This window comes from Notechis scutatus, chromosome 2 (assembly GCF_049901735.1).
Source record: "Notechis scutatus isolate UNSWTSFEM ecotype Mainland chromosome 2, rNotScu1.2, whole genome shotgun sequence".
Lineage (NCBI taxonomy): Eukaryota > Metazoa > Chordata > Lepidosauria > Squamata > Elapidae > Notechis > Notechis scutatus.
Window position 1 is genome coordinate 183,545,495 of NC_142010.1, and position 17,341 is coordinate 183,562,835.

Genomic DNA, 17,341 nt, shown 5'->3' on the forward strand with positions numbered 1-17,341 from the left:
GACTGGAGAGCTGGGGTCCAAAATATTGGGGTGCAGACCAGAAAGCGCTCTTAGAGCAGGGCGGGAAACAGGGCCATCTTAACATCACTATGGGCCCCAGGCAAAGCAATGACCTGGGACCCCAACGACTACTCACAGGAATAAAAATGTAAATGGTCAATAAAATTAAGCATGTATTTATTTGATTGGCACTTCCAACAAATAAATATGGCAATAAACATGTTGCTGTATCTATATGAGACAAGGTGCATTGAAGGGTTAACATACAGAGATTAGTATGGGGCCCTTATGCTCTTGAGGCCCATGCTTTAAGACAGCCCTGGCGGGAACTGCCGCTTACAGCATCTCCCAGCTGAGGCGAGGGGAGGAACTCGCACCTGGCCATCGTTGTGACGGCCAAGGCTCCCTCCAGCCGGCCACTCTCTTTTGGCACGACAGCAGCTTAGTTCAGGGGTCTCCAACCTTGGCGACTTTTTAAGACTTGTGGACTTCAACTCCCAGAATTCCTCAGCCAGCAAATCTAGCTGAGGAATTCTGGGAGTTGAAGTCCACAAGTCTTAAAAGTCGCCAAGGTTGGAGACCCCTGGCCTAGTTGATTTCTGATTCGGCCACGTTTGCCTAAAGCTGTCCGCAGCCAATTCGGAGACCAATCCAAATAAAGGCAAAAGGCTCCGCTTCGTTTCCCTGCTCAACGGCGCCTCCGCCACTCGGTTTCGCTTTCCATTTCCTCCGTTTTTTCCGCTCGCGTTTCCTGCCTTTGGGAAACTTCCTTCCGTTTCGTTTCTTATTTCGGGTCGGCTGATTCTTGAGGAATCGAGTCGGTCGGAAGCGGAGGGTTTTCATTGGACGGCCTCGCCCGACCTCGGGAGGGGACTTTATAAGCTGCTTCCCGACTGAGCAGACGATCTTTGCAGTCGGGTTTGAATGGGTTTTTTTTTTAATGGGGTTTTTTGGTGGGCAGGGTTGAAAGAAAAGCGGAATACGAGAAGAGAGAGAGAGGGGGGAAAAAGCCATTGCAAAGCCAGAGGTTTAAGAAGAACGAGGCAAAATGACCGAGACCCAACGAGAAAATTTGCTTCGCTGCAAGGACTATATAGTGAAGACTTTGAATCCCGCTTATATATTGAGCTACATGAAAACTTGGCTGTCTGACGGTAAGTAGGAACCACCCCGGTTTTCTATCGAAGTCACGTTTTGTTCTGATGTCCCCAACTGGACGCCCTTTAGGAACTGTAGTGTTATTAAAGCGCAGATCTACTCTGAGCATCGGGCATGCAATGCAACGTCCCGATCAGACTGGGAGAAGTGGTTTACCAGGTGCATTTTATTTGACACTTAGGACGAGGGATATGTTAAGGGACACCCTCCGTGTCATCTAGCCCAGAATAACCGTGGCCGCTCCTGACGTTAGAAGAAGCGCATGATCTGGCGCTCTCCAGATGTTTTGGAGACTATTCGGTTCAGATGTTTGGAACGGGGGAAAACAGATACCCAAATGAAAAGCAGATGAGCTGAAAAATGCCTCCCCCCCCCGTGAATTATGTTATGACCAGGCGTGTCGATTAATTGGTTGACTTAAGAATCAAATCACCTGCCTGCAATGACGTGGAGAGGTTACCTGGCTGGCTAACCAGAAACTTCCTAGTGATGTTTGGAATCCGAATGAATAAATCAAAACTCCAGCCGAAGACATATTTTTAAGGAATCTGTTTTTTAAAAAAAAAAAAAAAAACAACCGTCTTTCTCACACAATCTCGGCTGCTAATTAAAGCAACATAATTTAAGAGCACAGATCTACCGGACATATTGATTTCACTTAAAGGCATGGGGTCTCCAACCTTGGCAAGTTTTAAAGACTTGTGGACTTTCAACTTCCAGAATTCCTCAGCCAGCCAGAGGAATTCTGGGAGTTGAAATCCACCAGCTTTGCTGGCTGAGGAATTCTGGGAGTTGAAGTCCACAAGTCATAAAGTTGCCAAGGTTGGAAACCCCTGCCTTAAGGCTATGCCTTTGCAGAAGAGGTTGGTGATGGTTGAACCAGAAAGTCGTTGAAAGGATAAAAGGTTTAGGCGTAGCTAATGTTCAGCAAAGAACCCGAGAGGCATTTACACTACTATTTCGCCCACCGTTCTTATTCTCGTTTTTGAAAAGAGAAATCAGCCTTAAAGCGGGTTCGGGCATTCAGAAAGGTGGTGTTTGAAGCCATTTTTCCTTGCACGCGTTTTGCGGCGGCTTTGCGTATTGTACTTTCGAGTTGGCAGATGCGCCTTTGCTGTATGCAACATTGGCAAGGCGTTCGTCATTGGGTTTCCAAGGCCCACCTTCGCAAGCGGTTTGGTTGGTTGCATCGAGATAATGGAGCGGGGGAGGAGAGGGGGGGGATGTTCTCCCAGCAAGAGCGGGACCGCACCCAGCATGCTCTTTTTCTTGATAACCGGGAGGGGGAAGCAGGGGCGCTCTTGGCTTGAAAGCAGTTGTGGCGGCGGGGCAAGAATCCTGCCAGCAGATGGCGCTAAAACCCCTCAAGGCGCGGTCGTGTCCTGCCTCCTGTTTTACTCCCTGTCTGAAAATGGCAGAATTTTTCGCCCTCTACAGGAAGCGAAATAAGCACCGGCTGTCTGAAAATCCAGAGTAGATTTCATTCTTTGAAACAGAGAACGAGATTGAGGCATTTTCTACACGAAGTCGCGGTCTTTCAGAGTGTACAATCTTGATAAAGAGCTCTGAAACAAATTTCGACCTTCTGATAGTAATCATCTTTAGTTTCACCTAATCCATATGCTGCTTCATGCATTCCCTTTTACTCTTTAGACTTACCTCTGCCATGAGGGTTCCAGCATTTCCATATCTCTGGTGTTCTCAGGTTTCCTCTGGTCACATTTGGTCTCCCTTCATATATTTATTTGTAATCTAATTCTTATTCATTCTCTCCACATTCTTTTCATAACACTTAACTCACTTTTAAATACAACCCAGGTTCATTCAGAACCCTTAGGTTCAAAGGATTGATGTTAGAAAACAATCAAAAGTGAAAAGTGATTCAGTTTCACTAAAATTTCTCTAATTATATATATATTTTGTGATGATGCGTTGAGTGGTATTTTGCTTTTATATATATAAAAGCAAAATACCACTCAACGCATCATCACAAAATCTCCAGAACCCTAAAGCCTACAAACTTGAAATTTGGCACGTATGTTCCTCTTGGCTTCTAGGTGCTCACTAAGAAAGGATTTTTCGAAATGACCATCAGAGCATTAGTAGTTCGATATTATTATTAACACGCTCTGATGCTAAGGAGTTCTACTCCCCCTCCCCACCTGAAAATAAATCTGTTCCAAATGCAAAGCACAAGCAGAGGAGAGACCTTTCAGTGTTAGTTTCACAGCATTAAGCAGCTTTAGTACAGAACAGTTGAGCTAAGCCACGCCCAGGTTCCTTGCTGTCTCCTTGCTCACACAGCAAATACTGCTTCAATTTTCAAACAGCCCTCAACTCTTTCACACACTGACAGGACACTAGTCAGATGAATACCAATGGATGTTGGTAGGCACAGGCACAATTCCCCCCCCTTATTTTCCTCCCCAAAAACTAAGCCCGATCACATAGTGAAGCACAGGTATTGAGATAGTTCAGTTATGTTTAATGACATACCCTTTGTGTCAAAGTACCGTATGAGGCGATATCAGTGTTAATTCCTTTACTTTCCTCTCCCCTCTCTTCCTCTACCCCCCTCTCTCCCTATCTCATTTCTTTCTCTCAAGTCCCAGTCATTCCCATGCCATGGACATCATCAGAAGATCCCATAGATACTGGCTCCCGTCTCTCATTACAAGAGTACCTAATCCCAATTTCAATTCATGAATCCTCATTCTAGTCTGTGCATGCAAAGATTTTTAGTTTAGCTTTAGTTCATCTAGTTTATCCTCCAGGAAAACAAGGATGTATGGACATAGAATTTTTCCATTTTTTCTCATAACAACCCCATGAAATAGCTAGGCTGAGGGGTTCATTGGCCCAGAGTCAACCTTGACAACTATATATTGGTTATGTTAATGAAGACTTAAAATACTAGAACCAACAAGAACACAGAATAGATTTGTCACTGTATCGGATTAATTTAATTATATATTTCAGCAATTGGAAGAAAGGTTTGGTAGAGTAATGCATTTGTCAGGCATGTGATTCAAGTCATCTTAAAAGCTTGGTCTTATACAGAAGATGAAGCATACTTGGTCATATGTACAAACGTACTTTGTAGTTGGCTGTAAAATCTCGTCCATTGATAACAACTAAGAGAGTGTGATGGAGAAGATGAAGAGATTCCTGTGCTGGTCAAATATTAGTCTTCCCTAGGTCTAACACAACCAGACTGAAAAACACCAACTGCCCATTATCTAAACCAGGGATGTCAAACTCGATTTCAGCGAGGGCTGCATCAGGGTTGTGTTTGACCTCAGGCCCAGAGGGGCGTGGCCAGCTCAATGTCATTGGTGTCAGGGACACCTGTGGTGGCTCGAGCCCTCTGCCAGAGAAAACAGGCTCCCGAGCTCCATTTTCAGCCATGACAGCCTCCTGCTGCCCTCTGCCAGTGAAAACGGAGCTCTGGAGGTGTGCGTAAACCAGTCCTTTGCTGTTTCTAGGGTGACCCCACCAGCCAGATCTAAGCCTTGACACTCCTTTAAAAAAAAACATTTTAAAATAAAGTTTATTTAAGTTTCATATATTTAAAACATTTAAGAAGAAACAAACAAACATATAAACAAATATATATACATATATACATTTTGCAGCAGGTATTGAGCATTGGTTACATTTTTCTTTTCTTTTTTTCTTTTACCCCATAACATTGACTTGATCTACCTTGTTACAATATCTTCCTCCTTCTTTTAATGTTTTAATTTCACAGAATACTTTATGATTAAACGCATGTCCTTCATAGTTTCATAAATTATTCAGTTGTCAAATGTTGCTTTTTCTTTAACCATTCATACCAACAGTTCCAAACTTTGTAGTATTCACTATTTTTGTTGTTTTTTAGTAATTTGATTAGGCTGTCCATCTCTGCACAGTCGTGAATTTTTTTAATGTCCATCTCCTCTGAAGGAACAATAGACAGTTTCAAATTTTGAGCATAACTTATTCTGGCTGCCGTTATAATGTGCAAGATTAAATATTGATTTTTTTTCTATTTTTGAGTCTATCATACCCAGCAAAAAGGTTTCGGGTTCAAGTTTTACTTCTTGTTTAGTTATATTTAGAATCCAATTTTTGATATTTTTCCAAAACTTCTGAGCATATGGACAGGTCCACCACATATGAAAGTATGTTCCCTGGGCGCAGTTACACTTCCAACAGTTTGGGGGGAACATCTTAGCCAGTCTTGGGGGTGGCAAGTGCCAATGATACAACATTTTATAGAGATTCTCTTTCTACGAGGCTGACATAGTTAGTTTGTAATTTATTTGCCAAATATGTTCCCACTTGTCTAATTCAATACTGTGGCCCACATTTTTTGCCCAAATTATCATACACACTGACTGTTTCTTCTTTTAATTTATAATCCAATAGATATTTATATATTTTACTAATCAATTACCTTTCCTCTCCATGCCAAATTTTATCTAATTCTTGGTAGGTCATGTTAAAACCAAATTGTTCTTGATCTTTTTTGTAATGAGTTTGTATCTGTGCATAGGGCCACCATGCTATCTCTTTTCCTTGAATTTGTATTTGATTCCTACCCTTTAACTTTCCGGTTTGATGTAATAGATTTTTATATCTTACAGTATTATCAAAATCTAAAACGTTTGGGACTTCCGGTTTGCAAGATTTCGGCAGCGGCAGGGATTCACGATACTGTGCGATCCCTGCTGCGTTCGCCGCCAAGGTTCCCCCGATCCGTTTGGATCTGGGGGATATAGCTGCCCCGTAGAGGCAGCTGAAGACAGGGGGGATCCGGACAGGGGCTTGGGGGTGTCGCAGACCCCCTCCCCAGCCGGCAGAACCCTCTTTTCCCAAGGCAGAGGAGCGGCGGTCAGCAATGGCCGCCACGAAGAAACCTGCAGCCGGACAAGCTGGTGCAGGAGGGAGAAAGTTGGAAGAATTATGAAAGTGGCTTTCGACCAGGACAAGGCAAGAGAAAGTGCCCTGGAATCTTGAAGGCTGCTAAGGATACATTGTTTCCAGAGAGAGTTACAAGCAGCGAATATCCTAAAAGGGAAAGTTTTTTTTTTTTGTTTTGTTTCACTCTCCTTCCTAACGTGACAGCGGATGGAATCATAAGAGAAATCCGAAAATCTGCATTGGAGGTAATTGAATGCTGAAGGGATAAGGATTTCTGAACATTTAAAGGGAAAAAAAATCTTTTTGGCTGTGAGTGGGAAGGGAGAGGGAAAAAAAATTGGAGCAAAATTTGAAACTAAGAAGATTGCCTAGAATTCTAAAGAGTTACTAAACATCAATAAGACTTCTAAAAGATATATTTTAAAGGGAACTTTGTGACTAAACTTTAACCCCAGAAAGAGAAAGTGAAGAAGGAGAAAGTATTTAAAAGAAACAGCTTGTTTGGATTGTTTGGTGATTTTGGAACTTCTGAGAATTATTTCTGATTAAAAGCACTTGGGTGGTTGTTTGGAAAAACTTTTTCTCTATACAATGGCATCACTTGTGGATGGACTGAAACTTGTATACCAAAAATATGAAAAAGAAAAGCAAGAAGGGAAAGATGTCCTTGGCACTCTTTTTCAATTTTTAGAAATGGCGGTTTGTACTTATGTAAAGCTGAATGAGCAACAGGATGACTGGGACAAAGAAGAAGCCATCTTTGATGAACAAGTGACTTTGGTCGGGGAAGGAAAAAAGAAAGAGAAAAAGGAGAAGAAGACTTTAAGACCTGGAAAAACAATCCAAAAAGAGAAGAATAAGGTGAAAAGGGGATATTATGTTAGGAAACAACAGAAAGGAGGAAAGCAGAATAAAAGGGGGGTGGAGAGACAAAGGGGGTAAAGAGGACAAGGAGAAGAAGAAGAAAGGGAGAAAGGAAGGGATGAGAAGCCTTAATGGTGGGGAGCAAGATGCAAAGAAGCAAAAGTTTTTTAGAGATAATGGATAAATTTTATTGAAAAAGGGATTCTAGAAAGGTACATAAGATTGTATTTCTACATTTGTATTTAGAAATAACCATGGAAAGTTGGAAATAATATGCAATTTAAAATGTGATAAAATATTTAGTATAATTTAGTGAAATTTTTGTTAAGAAAAGGGGAGTACTTCAATGAAACAATGATTTAAGATATGTGATGGGGGGAATAATTTTGGAAAGCATAAGTGTTCCCACAAAGGCATGATATTTAACTGAAATGGGTAAAATGTTTAAGATATAAATTATTGTTAATATTAATGATTAGACTATGTTATCCTAGTGAAACTTTTTGTGAAATGAGAGATTTGAAGTAGGACATAACATCGTAATGAAATAATGATCTATAATATGTGATGTGGGGGGGGAATAACTACGGAAAATAGGTGCTCCCATAAAAGTATGTGATTTAACTGAAAAGTAATGTGCTAAATGTTTAAGATATAAATGAATATCAATATTAATGAATAGATTTGTATTGGTTTTGATAATACTGTATAATTTTAGAATGTACCAGATAGAATCCCAATGTAAGCTATGTATTCCATATTAAGTATTATAAATATAGGGGAAAGAGATAAAGGCATCATACTCCAATTAGTGTACAGGAGAAATTTTCTTCAAAGGAGAAAGATAAATGGATAGCTGGAAATAGAACAGACAAAAAATAATAAATATTATGATTTGAATCGAGAGGAGATAAATAAAATAAAATTGAGAAAATTTAAAAGAGAGGAGAAGTTATATAGAAAATTGAAAATGCTAATAAGATATGGAATGGTATGTAAAATGAATATGAATTTGAATTTGTGTCTGTACCAAGAGTTTTAACCCGGGACTAAGCAACTTTCAAAAAAGAGATTTTTTTATGCTTTTATGTTTTGTGTTTCTGTGTATTTATGTTTTGTATGTCTTTAAAAATTAATAAAATTTGTTCAAAAAAAATAAATCTAAAACGTTTGGATGTGTAACTGCCTCCATTGTAGATAACCACGGTGGGACCTTACAGTGATGTACTTTTTTTATCTTTTCCCAAATAGTTAATAACACACTCCTTATATAATGCCTTTGAAACTACAAGTGGTGTTTACTCTTTCCATCCCACATAAATGTGTGCCATCCAAGTTGGAGATCAAAGCCCTCTAATGTTAAGATCCTTTTATTTATCAAATTAACCCAGTCTTTGAGCCAGGTTGCTATCTCAGCATAGTAGTATGTTTCGAAATCTGGAAGACCAAAGCCTCCTTTCTTTCTATCGTCCTGTAATTTATATTTTATTCTGGGTTTCCCCCCCCCTGCCATATAAATATGGATATATGTTTATTTAGTTCTTCAAAAAAGCTTTTTTCCAACTTGACTGGCACCGTCTGAAATAACAACAATTTTGGCAAAATATTCATTTTTACTATTGCAATACGGCCTAATAGAGATATTTGTAATTTAGCCCAATTATCTAAGTCTTTAAATATTTGAATTGTTAATTTATCATAGTTATCTTTTTTAATTGACGAGCACCTAGCTGTCAGCCATATCCCCAGATATTTTACTTTGTTTACCACCTATATCCCTAATCTCTTTGTTAGTTCTTCCTTTTGTTCATTTGTACCGTTTTTTGTTATAACTGTTGTTTTTTCTTTATTAATTTTTAACCCTGCCACCTTTCCATATTATTCTATTTCTTTCATCAAAATGGGTGTCATTTCCAGGGGATCTTCCACTATAAATGCCATATCATCAGCAAATGCTTGAAGTTTGTACTCTTTTTTAACTTTTAACCCCCTGATCTCTTGATTTTGTCGGATTTGTACCAGTAGTGTCTCTTCTGCTAATATATAAAGTAGGGGAGCCAAGGGGCATCCTTGTCTTACACCCTTATTTATCCCAGACATGATATTCTTCCGATTAAAATCGGAATTCCAATTTTTTTTGGAAATCGCCCCCCCCTTCCCCCCTTCTTCTCCTCCTTCCCCTCCCCTCGGAGGCCCCCTGAGTCAGGAGTTGCTACCGCCGGCGCAGCTCCAGTCCCACGTCGCCTCGGGACGGGAAAGGCAAAAAGGAAGAGCCACAGCGGCGCTTTGCAACAGCAGCAGTGGCACCGGAGGCTCAGGCGCAGCAGCTCCCGGTTTTGCCTTTCCCTTCCCAAGGCAACGCAGGACTGGAGTTGTGCGGAACCACGCCGGTGGTAGCAACTCCTGACAGCCCCAGCCGGACACCTGAGCGGAGCCTGGGCGGTGCGAGCGGAGGCCGCTGAGCGGCAGGAAAAGGGAGCTGGGCAGCCACGGACCATCCGTCTCTCCGTGCAACACGCCACCGCCCGGCCCTGGCGAGGGAAAGCAGCAGGCGCTCCCCGGGCGGCAGCCTCGGCCCCGCCCCTAGGGAAGCGGCTGCCCAGCTCTGGAGCTGATCCACACGTGACCGGCTGGAAAGGAAGGGTGTGTAGCGTTGGTGTTGTGTGTGCGATTTCTTGGCTCGCGGCGCGGGGTGTCTTTTGGCCGGCCCCGATTTTTTTTTCAGAGGGGAATATCATGCCTGTTATCCTTATATTATCTGTATTTTCCCCATTTATTAATATTTTTGCAGTTTGGGTATTATATATTGTTTTAATGAATCTTAAAAAATTGTCGCCAAATTTCATGCCTGTCAATTGTTTAATAAGAAAATTCCAATTCAAATTGTCAAAAGCCTTCTGAGCATCTAAAAACATCAGTGCCATTGTTTTAGTTGTGTGTACTTCGTAGAATTCTAAAACATCCATAATTATTCTTATATTTGTCTTCATTTGTCTATATGGCAGAAAGCCATTCTGGTCAGTATGAATAATCCTACTTAATATTTTCTTTAATCTTTCCACTAATATTGTGGCCAAAATCTTGTCATCTACGTTTAAAAGTGATATTGGCCTGTAATTTTGAATTTTTTGTGGGTCTGATTGCTCTTTGTGCATAAGGGTTATATATGCTTCGGTCCATGACTTTGGTATATTAGCACTATCGAAGGCTTCGTTATATAGGTCTGTCATTAATTCTTCCAATAGCTCTTGAAACTCCTTATAGAATTCAGATGGAATTCCATCCGGGCCAGGGGTTTTATTCAGTTTTTGGGCTCCAATTGCCTTTCTAATTTCTTCTGTGAATATTTTATTATTTAAAATGCATTTCTCTTCATCCATAATTTCTGGTAAATTTTTTTCCTCCAGATATTGATTAATAAGTTCTTCTGGTACTTCTTCTTGATTGTATAGATTTGTAAAAAAAAGTCCTTGGCAATATCTGCCCTCTGCCAGTGAAAACGGAGCTCTGGAGGTGTGCGTAACCCAGTCCTTTGCTGTTTCTAGGGTGGCCCCACCGGCCAGATCTAAGCCTTGACACTCTTGATCTGGACAAAGAGATGAACAAATCTTACTTATTGCCTGGTCTTTGAAGTTACGGGTCGCAGCATCCCAAGGGATCAAAATTTAACACTCGACAATCTACCCACATATTAACCTCACGATACGCTTCAACGTTATTCACTCACCTATTCCCCCCAACTCTGCTCTTCAGGATTCTTGCCATCCTTAGCTGACCTTTGTTGTTGTTTTCTTCCCACTGCTGAGGAGATGTGCCTAAACTGGCCCTTCATGAGTGTAGCTGGACAAGGCTGATTGCTACCAGGGAGTGGGAAAACATGCAAACAGGAAATAAGTCACACATAGGAGAGATTGCTTACAAAAATGGCTTTGCCTCTCCACAAGGTAGAGAGATTGAGAAGAGGATGAGATTACAGAAGAGTAAGTAAACACCCATTGGGGAATATATGGGCTGTGTGCATAGTGTGCTAGAGGCTGCCAATGCCAGCACATTGCTTTTGATATGTATTCCCCATTGTACGCCGGCTTACTCTCTTGTAATCACTTCCTTTCCAATTCTCTACTCTGCAAGGAAGATGGGAAAAGAAAAACAACGTATTAAGTCCAGGACGATGATGAATATTGACTGTATCAGTAATCACATTACTGAGGGACAGTACTTGTAACTTTCAATGGGAGGCAATCAGTAAATAAGAACTACTTGTAATGTGTTTTCAATAAGCAAGCACACAGAGAAACATTTTCTAAATATTATTGCCTTTGGGTATGTGGCAAACAGAACCATGGGCACTTGGAAAGCTAAAATGGAAAAGGTGCTTTACTTTGAAAGCCTATTGTTTTGCTTTGAATCTTAAAGTGAGAAATTTACTGCAGCAGTTTTGTCTACAATCTGATTTCATTCTAGAGGCTGTGGAGCAAATCCAAGAGCAAAGCAACCGGCCAACCAAGGCAGCAGAACTCTTTCTTCAGTCTATTCTACAGCTCAAGGAGGATGGATGGTTCCGTGGTTTTCTGGATGCACTGAAAGCATCGGGTATGATTGCTTTATTACTATTATTGCTAAACTACAATCCTTCTCCCTCTAAAACTCCAATCAATGGTTTTATGTAAACAATTGCAATTTCATTGAGTAGATACCACGCAAAAGAATTATTCAAAAAGTTCTGTGTTATATATATATATATAGGATGCTATTCAGTTACAAGACAGGAAACACATTATTAGTTGACATGTAAATATCCTGTTTTTGAAAGATGGCTTCTTCCAAAAGCGTCTGCAAATGAGCTGATAAATTCCTTCAACCTCAGATTTGGGAGTCTGTGATCCAGTAAGTTTGCTGGAAATGAAAGCTGGAATTATGAGCTGGGGTTTTCTTCATTTTTAAGATGACGTTTACCAGATAAATGTGGTTTAAATTAATAAAGTAGGCACACTACCCAACTTGAGGGTTACTGCATGTGTTCTGTTGCTTTAAAAAAAACACCATTGTGACAGTGAAATTAGGGATAATTTTGGGTGGAGAGAAGCTGTTAAAGCTGTTGATTTTGGGGAACATCTAGCAATCGGGAAGGAAAAGAATTTCCTTTGCTCAGGGGAAAAACAATCCTTTCTTTATCTCAGAAAAGAGAAGAGAATGGCTATATCGGCAAAAAAAAGCAAATATTGATTATGGAGCTTAGGAAATACCTCCGATCAGGAACACCAAGCAAGTTGTGTGACTTTTGTGCTTTCCACTGTGGGAGAGAATCTCATCAGTTCTTCCAAAGATAAAATGCTCAGAGTTGCACAAACGAGAAACTCAGTGGGCTGCAACGTGCTTTAAGATTGCTTGTATTTGGAGAGCAACATGCTTCCCCTCCACCATTGTCTTGACATTTCAGGAAATCACCTGGTGTATTTTCCTCAGAGACTAGTCCTGCCTCAAAGAATTCAGATTGCATTCCTGCAAAGCAAAGGCCTTCAGCAAAGGCCCGCAGTTTGTTTCATTACTGAAGATACCTCTCCAGAAATAGAGCCACTAACTTCTTGCAATCCCATGCAAGTAACCAGGATCTCAAGGGTGCTAAGAAGCTTAAAGTTGCTAATTTTCCTTACCAATTCGTGCCAAGGCCTTCAATAGTAGTTGTCCCTTCATATGTTAAGAGAAGCCATTCAGGGGCTATTTCTTCATAGGACTTATTTATTTCATCATTGGGCGTACCTAATAAAGCATGTGCTAGATCAGTGATGGTCAACCTTTTGGGCTTGGTGTGTCAAAAATATCAGAAAATGCTTAACTTGACTCTGCTGGCTACTCTGAAAAAAAGATTTTCTATCTCCCCCCCCACCCCACACCATCCCCCACACGCCACCCAGGCCACCTTCAACAGTGGTACTCTATGGGAGCACCGAGGCTGGGGTCTGTCTAGGGCAACTCCCTGTGGCCAACTCGACACAGCTATCTTGCTTGGTCCAACTCGCTGCGGTCAACTCGACACAGCCAACTCTCCCTGGGACAAGAGTTAAACTAATGATGGAGAAAGAAATGATGGAACAGATTCACTAAATAAAGGATGCAAAAGGAAGGACAAGATGAAATGACAAAAATTTAAATATTTTTTAAATAATTAAATTGAATTGTTGTATGGTGAGTTGGTCGTAGTGAGTTAGCCATGGTGAGTGGGCCCCAGTGAGTTGGCCACAGCAAATTGTCCCATTCCACCAAGTCTGGGCCTGAGGTAGAGGACTCAACGTCAGCCCTAGTGCCACTATGAATCCTGGGGAACGATGCAGTTGTCCCCGTGGCTCAGCACCCCCAGGATCTGCGGTTCGTGCTCACTTTCATGCACTGTTCTGCTTGTGTTGACAGGCTTCTGCAGGAGGCTGCTCTGGCTTGCAGGAAACCTTTATTCATTCTGTCCTAATCTTAATTTTTTTAAAAACAAACTATCCTTCGCCCAGCTGTTCTGATCAGACACAACTGTTTTCACTGTGTTGTGTGTTATCGGTTTATTACTGTGAGCTCGATGCCGTTTCTGTGCAACTAATTTTAAATAGAAGTCTGTAGAGATTCTCAGTCATCCAGGTTATGGTTTTGCCAAACGGTGCTATTCTACCGGTTCTGCCAAGCCGGTAGTGCCGATGAGCAGCAGAGACCGAACCAGTTCTCTCCAATGCTCTGCTGTTGGGCCCACCTGCCCTCCTTGTTATGATATGTACAGAATAACCCTTGAGTAACAAGGATATGCACACGGAAACATTTATGAGAGTAGTTATGAATAATTATCCAGCCACACACTAAATTGAGTTAAAGTTTACTTTAAGAAATGGAACAGTCCAATAAACGGTCCAGGTCATATACGTTTAACAGTCCAAAGAATATCCAATTACAAAGTCTTCTTACCGGTTGCCTTTGTCATTTACAGTAAACAAAGATGTCAAAGTATAAGCACAGCATAAATACAACAGAGAACCTTAGATAGCAACAGAATGTCAGAGAGACGGAATGTCAGAGAGAGCAAGCTATGATCTCTAGCTCCCTCTTATGGTAACTTGCAATATAATCAATCAGAATATAGTATAAATCAATACGGTGATTTTGTCTTAAAGCTACAAACACACATTGTTGGTTTATATATTGCCAACCCAACTAATTGGTGGACAGATTCCTTACATTCCTGGGATCCTATACTAACCTTTATGTCCTGCTTTTGAAGCGCAGCTGCTTTGGGCGGCACAGCAGTGCCACGCGGCAGCTACTGAAGTGACTGGGAGATTGCAGGAGGTGAGTTGGAAAGCCTCTGCACCTGCACAAAGTGCATGTTTGGTGCATGCGCAAAGCGCGCCCACCAAACCACGCCCACCGAACCGGTGGTAAACATTTTTGAAATGCACCACTGGTCCCCAAGGTGGTTTTTTCAGGAGGCAACTGGACTTTCTTGCTTTTTCTTTTGAAGATGTTTCGCTTCTCATCCAAGAAGCTTCTTCAGCTCTGACAGGATGGTGGGGAATGGAAGGAATTATATTCCTTGCAGACAGCTGGTAATCTGCATCCTTTTAGGTAATCTGCATTCTGCTTCAATGACCCGCTAAAAGGATGCAGAAGCTCCTTGGATGAGAAGTGAAACGTCTTCAAAAGAAAAAACAAAGTCCAGTTGTCTCCTGAAAAAGCGTATTTGGGATAACTTTAAATAGCTTAAAGAAGTCAGTCAACACAGCCAACAGAATCAGAACATCAAGTTAATAAGATATTTACAATGATAAATGTCATTTATCATTTCTTACACTCAGAAGTTCAATTGTTCCAGTAAGTTATTTCCTTCCTTCAGTTCCCAAGTGGGTGTGTGGGTGTGTGTATTTATATTTATTTAGGCGGGCAGGTAAAAGCTTTCTGAGTCTATGGGGACCTGGAGTTTCTTACCAAACTTGATTGGTAGGGATTCTCAACATAATTCACTTTCCACATTTTGGGGTGGGCTGAAGCTAACTGAGAAAGGCATCAAATAAATCACCTGTTGCTTATAGTCGATTTTAGTCAGTTGCCACTTTAATTTAAATTTGTACCTTCTGTTCTGCTTCTTAAGACTATACTGGCCTTTATCAAGCAATTGAAACATGGGATTTCAAGACAATTGAAAGTTTGGAACCTCACAGGGAACTGTTGAAACGAATTGAGCCCGCTATTCAGGATATTGACGTCATAGATCTTCAGAGGTACATGGGAGGATGCCTCCAATCTCAGGAATGGGAAGAAATTCATCAGGTATTATTTATTTAATTTATTTATTTATTCTCTTATTGTTACTCTGGGAGAGGAGGTTTGAATTTTGCTCCAATCATTGATGTTTTCTTGAATTTAGTTACTTGTATTTTGGGCAGGGGTCGCCAACCTTTTGGACCTCAGGGCCCACCAAACTCATAATTTTAAATCCCGCGGACCAGAGACCCTGGGAAAATCCCTCCAAAAGTCTGCAGGAAAATTCGCCACCCCGTTTTCCTACCGATCGATCATTTTTTATTTGGGAGAGAGAGGGGGGGAGAGGGAGAGAGAGAGAAAGAGAGAGAGAGTTTTGGCTTCATGCAAGGAAAGCAGCAGAAGCAGCAGAAGTCTTTCTTTCTCTCCCCCAAATTCCGCCATAAATGAGTCTTTGTGAAACTTGTCGGGGGGGGGGGTGGGGGGGGGGGGGGGGGGCCCCCCGGCCCCTTTTTTGGGGGGGTTGGGGGGGGGGGGCTTGCGTGCAGCCAAAAGCAGAAGAAGAAAAGAAGTGGAAAGAAGCAGCCCAGTGGCCAGGTGAGGCAAGTGGGGCAAGTTCCCACCCCTCTGCCCTTTCCCCCCTCCCCTCACTACCTTGTGTTGTTCACAATGCAAGCGATGCAAGCTTTGTGTTCCCGTGGGCCATGTGGGTGGTGCAGCCTTGTTTTCCCGCACAGCCTGGATTAATTGCTTTGGTGGGTGCTTTGGGGGTGACATTTATCTGCGGACCACCAAAATTTCTTGCGGACCACCAGTTGTCCCCGGCCCACTGCTTGGTAACCACTGTATTTGGGCATGTATCTTCTGATATTATTTTCATAAAATGTTGAAAGTTTTACAAAGAATATTAGAACTCAAATTAATAGCAGTAGCACTCAGGCTAATTTACCGCTTCAATCATGACTTGGCAAATCCAGCATTTTGAAGTTTTGAAGAAATATTGTACCTGAAAAAAAATGCAATTATTTCGGTTCTGAATATTGTAAACGTTATGGCAATAGCACTTAGATTTATATACCACTTCACAGTGCTTTACAGCCCTCTCCAAGCCGTTTACAGAGTCAGCATATTGCCCCCAACAATCTGGGTCCTCATTTTACTGACTTTGGAAGGATGAAATGCTGAGTCAACCTCAAGCCGGTCAAGATTGAACTGCTGGCAGTTGGCAGAGTCAGCCTACAATACTGCATTCTAACCACAGCTCCACCAAGGCTGTAATAAAGAGTGAACGCAAGGAAGAAGAAAATGAAAAACACAAAGGTGCAGAAAGAAAGGATAAAAAGAAATAAAAACCTTCTCGTTTCCTTTGCAACAAATATAAGTACACTTACAAAATTATCTCCTACCCTATAATTACAAAAGAAAACTTTCTTTTCTATTCAGTTTTTCCCTTAATCTTCAAAAACACAAATTATAGCCACACATTCTTCATTTTTTCTGTTTTATGGAAAAAGTCCATAAAGAGTGGAAGTGAATATTTTGAGTTTTGAAATACAATAAATAAGTACTCCCCTCTACCTCCTGTTTTTGATTTGCAGATTAGTCACAATAAAGGGAGAAGAGCAAGTGCAAGCAAACTGCTGGAATGCCTGTGTAGATCAGACAAAGAACATTGGCCTAAAATGTTCCAACACGCACTGTATGAGGCTGGATACGACAATCATGGCAAGCTGTGGGATTTGAAAGGAGGTATTGTTATACCTTTGTTTGCCTCTCCATTCAGTTTCTTTCTTTCTCTCGGAAGACTTCCAGAATAGAGGAAGTTACGAGAGGCAGAATCACCATTCGGGATGTCAATGGGGTGTGTCTGTAGTAATGGTCATAATCAGGGGATCGAAACCCCTCAGTTTTAACTTGTTATGTGCCTTAAAATTGGAAAGGCGTGCATTGTCATGCTGTTACAGGTAGTCCTCACTTAAAAAGTCTAACCGGGACCTGCAATTCTGCCACTAAGTGGAACAGTCACTGAGTGGGAAATCACATTACTGCAACTGGCTAGAAATAGACAATAGATTCAGTTTCACATCTTTGGCTTTATTTGCTTCCTGACTATTCCCCTGTGCTTTGGGGTGCTCAGAGTACTTGTTTACTGCCTTATATACATAGAAAGCAATGCATT

At 41.3% G+C, this 17,341-nt stretch overlaps 1 protein-coding gene across 2 annotated transcripts in view; it reads left to right on the forward strand.

Annotated features, from left to right (window-relative positions):
- The first annotated feature begins 616 nt into the window (after positions 1-616).
- RIGI (RNA sensor RIG-I) overlaps positions 617-17,341 on the forward strand; it is a 44,050-nt gene continuing 27,325 nt past the window's right edge. Inside the window, exons 1-4 of one of the 2 annotated variants that reach the window (XM_087957599.1) lie at positions 617-1,154; positions 11,395-11,523; positions 15,053-15,231; positions 16,761-16,911. In XM_087957599.1, the coding sequence (XP_087813725.1) occupies positions 1,049-1,154; positions 11,395-11,523; positions 15,053-15,231; positions 16,761-16,911 (565 nt within the window). In that variant the 5' untranslated portion in view covers positions 617-1,048. The remainder of the gene's footprint in view (positions 1,155-11,394; positions 11,524-15,052; positions 15,232-16,760; positions 16,912-17,341) is intronic. The other variant, XM_087957600.1, reaches the window with a different exon arrangement.